The sequence below is a fragment of the Diprion similis genome, chromosome 2 (genome assembly GCF_021155765.1).
Source record: "Diprion similis isolate iyDipSimi1 chromosome 2, iyDipSimi1.1, whole genome shotgun sequence".
In the NCBI taxonomy this organism is placed as follows: Eukaryota; Metazoa; Arthropoda; class Insecta; order Hymenoptera; family Diprionidae; genus Diprion; species Diprion similis.
Window position 1 is genome coordinate 13929775 of NC_060106.1, and position 8069 is coordinate 13937843.

The 8069-nt window shown below is 50.3% G+C and overlaps 1 protein-coding gene across 3 annotated transcripts; it reads right to left on the reverse strand.

The window, feature by feature from the left end:
* Positions 1-384: 384 nt before the first annotated feature.
* LOC124415880 (protein drumstick) lies at positions 385-6811 on the reverse strand. 3 transcript variants are annotated; one of them, XM_046896572.1, is made up of 3 exons: positions 6037-6811; positions 3283-3850; positions 385-516 (listed from the first exon to the last, which is right to left on the reverse strand). In XM_046896572.1, the coding sequence occupies exons 2-3, from the start codon at positions 3510-3512 to the stop codon at positions 441-443; spliced, it is 306 nt and encodes a 101-aa protein (XP_046752528.1). In that variant the 5' UTR covers positions 3513-3850; positions 6037-6811; the 3' UTR covers positions 385-440. The 3 variants fall into 3 exon arrangements, with proteins under 3 accessions (XP_046752528.1, XP_046752527.1, XP_046752529.1); XM_046896571.1 differs by having other exon boundaries at positions 3283-3868; XM_046896573.1 differs by lacking the exon at positions 385-516 and adding an exon at positions 844-980 and having other exon boundaries at positions 3283-3868; positions 6037-6796.
* Positions 6812-8069: the final 1258 nt, after the last annotated feature.

An 8069-nucleotide genomic window follows, 5' to 3' on the forward strand; every position in this document is an offset into this window, starting at 1 on the left:
GTCGCCCGAGGGCTGGGCGTGGCCGACGGAAGCCGCGCTTTGAAATACCCCGTCGTCTCTCGGAGCCGTGGCTGCGGAAGACGAACGAACCCATGCAGCCGCTCTGATCTCGGCGTGCCGCGTCCAGGAAGGCCCGATTCGAGGTGGCCTCTGGTCTTCCGCGCATCCGCGAGGACCCTCCTCGAGTCTGGACGTCGTCCCTCTCGTCCCTCTTCTCTCGATCCGCGATCCCGTTTCGCAGCGGGATACTCCGTCGGGAAGTACAACGTAGTGCCGGAATTGATGAGGAGGAATTTAGCGGGGGGAGGGCGGCTTTCGTGTACGTACGGATATGACAAGGGTGACGAGGACGGGGGAACGAGGGTGGAAATGGTGCGACGCGGAATGGTGACTGAGGTGTGGTGTTCGCGTCAGCAACGCGCTAAGGAGGGCGGTGGCTTCTAATACCTAGAGTAGCCATTCGAATAGCCATTTGAGTAGCCGTTGGAGCCCTTGTGAGGGACGGAGTGAATGCTCCTGGAACAGAGACGGCAGAAATCGGACCATAAGGAGGGTTGGTTCTTCGATGTCGAATGGGAGGACCGTGCGAGGGTTAGTAAACCGAATCGGGGGCACATGCCGCGGGCTTAATTCGTTTTGGGGATGATGCAGGTGCAGGTGCAGGCGAAGGTGAAGAAGAAGGTGCGTGGTAGTGAGGTGCGGGTGATGCAGGCAAAGAGGCCGCAGGCGGGCGAGAGGGCTGCAAAGGATAGGACAATATTGAAGACGGGTAGCGGGTTCCGGGGGTGGGAGGGTGGACGTTAAGAAGAGTAATGAGTACGAGAGAAGAGAAGTAACAAGATTCGATCGGGTATAGAAGAGGAGCCGGTCGAGTGGAGGTCAGAGCGAGGCCGGAAGGGAAAGTGGAAAGTGGAAGTGGAAATAGTGCGTTTTTTTGTCAAGGCAGGAGACTCAGAGCTCCCGCTCACCGCCACCCACATCTACAACAGAAGAGAACAAGACCACCTCCGTTACACTGCAAAGGCATACCGGCTATCGTACAACCTACCTCTATACAAGATATTATTATATGATACAGCCGCAGCCGGGGCGCTATTTAGGATTGTAGGTAGGTATCGGTTATCCATTAGCATCACCACCATCGAAGATTTATTTTATTGCCAATGCCCTGCCGCTATGCCTATATATGCCTATATATACCTATATTTATATTATAGCCATTATATCTATACCTAAACCTATACCTAAATACCTATGTATACCTATGTGTAGGTACTGCTGTACCTACATTCTATGCCCGATGCAACACACACTGGTTATTCTCCTGATTTACGGGTTATACGTCGCTTCCAACTGCTGTACATTAGGCTGCATGCTCGCTATACGTGCTACCCATCTTCTATATCCTACACGAATCTACGTACGAGTATACGTATGATATACGTATGGGGAAAAATATCGGGGAATCAGAACCAGTTTTACTGTGTAGGAACACACGCGGCTATAATAGCGATTCAACGCCAACTCTACTATACGCTTATATAGCTGACGATGCTGTTGCTCTTGCTCTTGCTGCTACTTCTGCAGTTCGCTTATCATTTGCATTCGTAAAACGATTAACGGTTCACTGTCTCCCACAGTGTTGTAACCTCTTCGTGTCTACGCATTAAGTCCGAGCTATTTGATAATGCAGTGTGATAACGTCACACCGACGTATACCTACTCATCATTTACTGCAATATTATTTTGGCAATGTAAAATCGTATAATTGATATTTACGCTTTATTCGCAGGTGAATCGCGACGCCGATTTGAATTTTACACAAAGCGAGCAGCAGCTGGAGTTGAAGATGACGTATCGAGTCATTTGAAGAGAGAAAAAATATTCACGAAGTTATTTTTGTCCGGTACGACGACCTCTTTTGCTTACGTTCTTTCGATTTTCTAGTTTTTTCGCAAACAAATTTTACACACGACAGCGAATAAATTGTTTCAATCGTAATGAGCAATCTCTGTACAAGTAATCGTATGCAGCGTGGTTTAGGTTCGATAAACGAACGATTAATTTTATGCATGTAATACAAAATAGGTGCGTATATATTGCCGCGGAAAGAGAAAGGTGTGAAATTGAATTTTGGTCGATAGGGTGACAGCTGTAATATTTTCATTCCGGCAACTGTATTCATTGATGCCGCGATAGAGACCTGCCCGTATAATGAACACTCTAATAAAATGTTAACGATATGCGGAATCGAATTATAGAGAAACATCGTTTAAAAATATCTATCCCGAACAAATTGTTGCGCGCCTCATGTTTTATTCGATATATGTATGACACATCGTCCACAATATATATACGATATTCACGTTGAGACATCTATATACATAGCAGATGATTCAACCAGTATACGTTTGATCTAATTTAGTATACGTAATCTATGGTAATAATTGATTATATCGAAAGATATATTAAAGATACTGGGTTAAATTTCCATGCCAAAACATTCCAGAAGAATCGTTATTTTTTCCACTAAAAGGATGCATAATCATTGTGCATTACAATATATGTATATCGTGCAGATGCAATTACGCGTTTTCGAGTGCGGGAGATGTATAATAATATTGTTAAAGGTTCATCGGTATATATACTTATATACAATCAGTACACAATCCGAATATCAATAAGTATCACAGGCTCTTCCTTACTTTCGATGTGATGAAAATCGATAAATATTATTTGAAACTTTCAATCAAAAAGACGAAAAAGTAAAACTTGAAACTCGAATAACGTCAGTTTCCTTCGGCAATCCAAAAACCATCGAAGCATTTCGATCACTATCAAATCTGTCACTTTTCCACTTGCCCGGCGGTAATTTCACAGATTCCGACACCCGCTCCTTACATAGATCCGGTATAATACGCGTAAAAACTAGTCAATTTTCTATTGTCAATATCGATTATTTGACGCTTTGTCGTATGAGAAAAGAATTTTCGTGAAGACAAGGATGAGATCATTGACGTACGAATTATGCAAAATCTGCTCGAAATTGATCGGAGGTACCGAAAACACGTATAACCGTACAATACAATGTAACCCGAGAAAAGTGACAGAGAGAAAAAATGAAAAATAAAATGAAAGCAAGAGCTGGCAAAAGAGAAAAATGAAAATAAATAATAAAAAAAAATCAAAAAATCTCAAATATTCGCGAACGGTGCAACAGTTACACGCTGTAATATAACTGATCGATATAACGCGTAATTATAGATATAATAAATAATTTACCTGTGCTGCTTGAGGTTGTCCTGCCGTTTGAAGGACTTGCCGCATACCTCGCAGGTGAAGGTAACGTCGTCCTTGTGACTGCGTTCGTGTATCATTAGGTTGTAGGGTTTGGTGAAGCGACGCTGGCAGTACTTGCACACGAACTCGACGCTGCACTTGGCGCGCATCTTCTGTCGCCGCGCGAATTCCCTGCCGTGCCCCTCCGTTTCCATGGGCATTATCGCGAACATCCTTATAAATTCCCACCGCCGGGCTGGTTCGTGGCTACCACTCTATCTATCTCTATCGCCAAACGAGTATCGCCTCCCCACCTCGAGATGACCTCAAAGTGTGCGCGCGTAGGTGCGTGCCGGTTTACGCCTGTGTGCGAAGGAGGACTGCCCCGCTCTCGGTCTTCCCTCTTTGGACCCGGCGTCGTCCTTGTCTCCTCCTGTCGCCCCTGCACCGAGTGAGATCACTGCGCCTCGCCTCGGTGACGACGTCGTGGCCGGACGAAGCTTCTTCCTCGGCCTTCTTCTCTCTCCTTCGCTTCTTATACTTCTTATACTTCTCCTTCGTCCTCTTTTACCTGCGAACAAGCGAATAGCTACGTCTGGTCACGTGACGCTCCTGGTACACATTCAACGACATCGTCTTCCCCCCACACCCCCCACCGTCCATCGATATGATAGATCTATCAAATCGCGACTCTCCCGGTATCGTTCTCCCCCACTCCCCCCCCCCCCCCCCCCCCCTCCCTTTCCTCTGTCCCGCTGAACGCCGGCACGCATGCCGTGGTTTCTTTTCACTGAGAAACGCGGAGCACAGTCTACTCATGTCGAAAAAGGTGCGAGCGGTCTGGGCGTAGCCCTCGAGCTGGTTAAAGACGGCTTCAAAGGTGGCTGAAGGCGGTGAGCTCTAATTGGGCTACCGCGTTACGCGCCGCGCCGCGCCGTTCGGCTTTTTTCTTCCTCCTCCTCCTGCTCCTACTCCTTCTCCTCTTTCACCCCCTCCTCGATCGCTCATTCTTTCTCTCTCTCTCTCTCTCTCTCCTCTCGCGGCCCCCTCCACTCGCCCCCGTCGAAAGAGGACCTCGTCCACCCTCTTCGCGCGTCTCGCCGTCCCTTCCCCCACTTTTGCTCGCGTATCGTCTCCCACCCGCACTCTGGGCGAGCTGTTCTCATTATACACGAAGATCGTAAGCCGTGTGTGAACACAATGACACTGTCAGCGGGAGAAGATTGTAGCGCGAGCAATGATGAATTTGCACTCGGCGAAAGAACCCAAATTTCAAAGTCACTCGCAGCGTTTTAAAATTCCGCAAATTTCAGAGAATCGAGATATTAGCCCTTTTCTTGCGCGACAATTCTTTCCCCGATGGATCGATGGATCGATGGATCACGCGGGAAAAACCAAGCGCAGATCGTCGTTTGACTCGAGATCGATACTCCATCGACTAGCCGCGGAACCGTCAACGCCAAGTCGGCACTGATTCATTCCTCTCGTGATGAGGAGTAGAGGTGAAGTTAAAACGCGGCGTCGAGTGTATATACGAGCGGCGGTGGCGGTGCCGTCGAAACGCGGAGAGCGAGGAGAACGGAAGAGGAGAGCCAACCAAAGCTCTCCGTTTGGCTACCGTGCGCCGCCCTTCGCCCAGGACTTTGGCGGCTGGCTACCGGTTTTTAACCAGTAGCTCTTTAGACCCCGGGACCACACCCTCCGCAGGGAACCACGTGCGATCATCGCAACGCCACGAGACCAGTAGCCGGTGCCTGGGTGGAGGAAGCCCTTCCATTTGATATCGAAAGAAAAATGGAGGCGGCGCGGGGCGATTTTCTCGAAGATTTTAAGATCGCGGTGAAACATCGATGTCGAACGCGTGGTTGGATTTTTCCTCGCTTTTCTACGGGCTCATCTATCGCCGAAGAGAAGCTTTTATTTTCTTTCATAGCACATCGATATCGATATACGAGTCAAATTTTGAATGAACCTGACGACGCGGTCTTCGCACGATTTCACAACATGTATACATATATCTTCGAGACAAGGTACATGAGCTGTGTAAACATCGTGTTTTCCCACACTGACAAAGGCCAACAGCACGTGATTCACTACTCGACAACTTCTACGTGTAGGATTATAGTTATAATACTCGTTTACGGACATCGAGACACCGGTCATTTCATACGATCCCTACGGACGGTAGATATATAAATATTGCCGATGTCAATGGGTATTCGATTACATACGCTGGTGTTTATCCGCCGTAATAATTGTCATGACCCGAGAGGTCGTCGTGGATCGAGAGATGGAAACGCGGTAAGATGTCGCACAATGTACCACATACTCGCTTGCGTACATTCGAGTAAGGCCATCGAATTTGAAATACGTTCGATATTTTAAAAAGCGGGTGAATAAACGAACACCCGCCACATGCGTGCAGAAAATCTGTTTCTTTAGACTTTCGAACTACTTACAAGGCATTTGTATACGGTTACGAGAATGTGCTCGAATTATAGATGATGAAAAAGCAAAAGTCGAATGTATACAAAGCAGTTGTCGCGATGACCACGGCAGTGGTGAAGGTGGTGTTCAGTTTCTATGAATGAAATCGTACTGTTTACATTCGTCTGCTCGTAGAACGGTTACTATACTTCATTGCGGCAGGATATAATATAATATTAAGTCGAGTTGAGGCGCGCGCGTATAATGACAACTTGATGAATGAAACGTGCAAAAATAATTGAGTATATAAACGAAATATCCATAACTTACCGTCAACGGAAAGGATATCACGTTGATCTTGATCTCTGCGGCGTTATATTCTGGATACGAACAAAGTTCCTTCGTATCTGGTTATATAAGCGGTGTAGCGAAAGAACCGCAGTCCGACGTTGCGTAGACCGGTGTTGGAAAAAAAATCAGGATGATACAGGTACAACCTCTGAGTGTAACCTCTGGATCACTGTTCTCCGGATGCAGGCAATCACGTGGATCACATACGAGAAGACGGTCGTCGGTATATATATCGAGAGACTCGAAGAGCGGGCCTCGCGCGCGATCTTTTGCAGAAACTGGTAGGTGTGTACGTAGGTGCAGGCGAAACGAATACGGCGGTAGAGTATCCCCGGTAGAATCGGCGTCGTATCGTGCGACAAGGGTGTGCGTAGAACGATCGATACGGTTTCGGATAAACGAAGCTTGCGGCTAAGCCGTGCAGAAAGACAGGTCTGAACCGTTTGGGTGCGCGGCGCGGACTGAACTGAACTGATGCTGCGTGGTCTGCCAACCGATAGTCCACCCGAGGTGGTACCTACTCCTGGTAGCTGGTAGCCCCAATAGTAGACCCGTAAGACGGTAGGTCTCGGTGGTGTAGTAAGGCAAGGGTCTCTCTCGGTGCTGGCTCTTCTTCTGGTTGGAGGACCCGTACCTCCCTACTGAACTAACCCGGTCTCCGTTCGTATTAGAGGATCGCGTATAAGCCGGGCTGCGGAAGCGGCGTGGTATGTGGTATAAGTGCGATGCTGCGGGAGGAACCGACGGCTGCAGCAGTGGCGCGCGGTGAGGTAGTAGTGGAAGTGGGTAGTAAAGACGTGGTAGCACTTTTTATCCCTGCAGGTCCGTTCGGAAGGACGGGAGAATAGCCCCGTCTCCCTTTCGCCGGTCGCCGAATAGCGGCTCGGTTGCTCACAAATCCTTCGGGTTCCCGGCTCCTTGCTGCTGCCGCTAGGGCCACGTCGCTTCCCCTAGGACCCCGTCAACCCTCTCGCCCATCCCTTCCCGGAGGCCGGAGCTAGGCCCGCCCCTGACTCCTCTCTCCCTCTCACCCTCCCTCCCTCTCTTTCTCTCTCTCGTCGCAGCATCCCCCGCGTGCCGCGAGGAGGTCAGGTTGGGACGCCGGCCGTCTGCCCCCCGCGGACCCGCCGCCCCTGCGGGGAGTCAAAGCGGCTGCATCCTGCACGGCTGCGGAGGTAGCACTCGACGGACCCGCGCCCCCGGGTCCCTGGGAGCCGCGATCGTCGCCGGCGTCTCTCTCTCTCTCTCTCTCTCTCTCACTCTCTTTCTCTCGGGCATCGTGAAGAACGAGCGAGAGGATACGGCAAGAGCGAGAGCGAGAGGGGGCGAGATTGCGGGGGCCGCCGGACCGCCGCAAGGGTTCCCAGGGCACGTGGGAAATGCACAGTAGTCGCTGTCAACCCCCCACCCGGTGAGCGACGCCGGTCCATTCCGCCCCCACTACAGCATCCGCGAGCCATCGCCAGGAGTCGGGCCCCGCCTCCCCGGGATCCGGCCGTATCACCGCATTGGGCCGCTCGCCGCCTCCCCCGCCGCCTCCGAACCTCCACGCGGACCCTACGAATCGAGCGGGAGTCCGTCTCCGAACGACAACCGCGACATCCTCCTTCGCCACCGACGCTGCCGGACGAACGCGCGATGCAACTGCTCTTGATCTTGCTCGCCTTCTAGGTATAATACTGTCTATACCTAATAACTAATATCACGAGCCTAGTCGCCTGCGGTTCTTATGCATTTTTCCAAAGACGTCCTGCTCATTCTTAAACGAAGAGCTTGTCTGCGGACCAAAATTAAGAGAGGGCGACGAACATTGAGCTGGCCGAGAGGATTCTCGTTCCGCCATTGCTCCGCCGGGCGACTTGCCGCCCCCGCGACCCCCGCGGCCACCGACCTGACCACGATATCTCGCGTAATGAACCGTCCGTGGATATGATGTACCTTCTATGCACGTTGCACTTTGTACGGCTGGTGGGCATCACTCCGTACGCCCAGCGAGATGCAACGGATAGGCT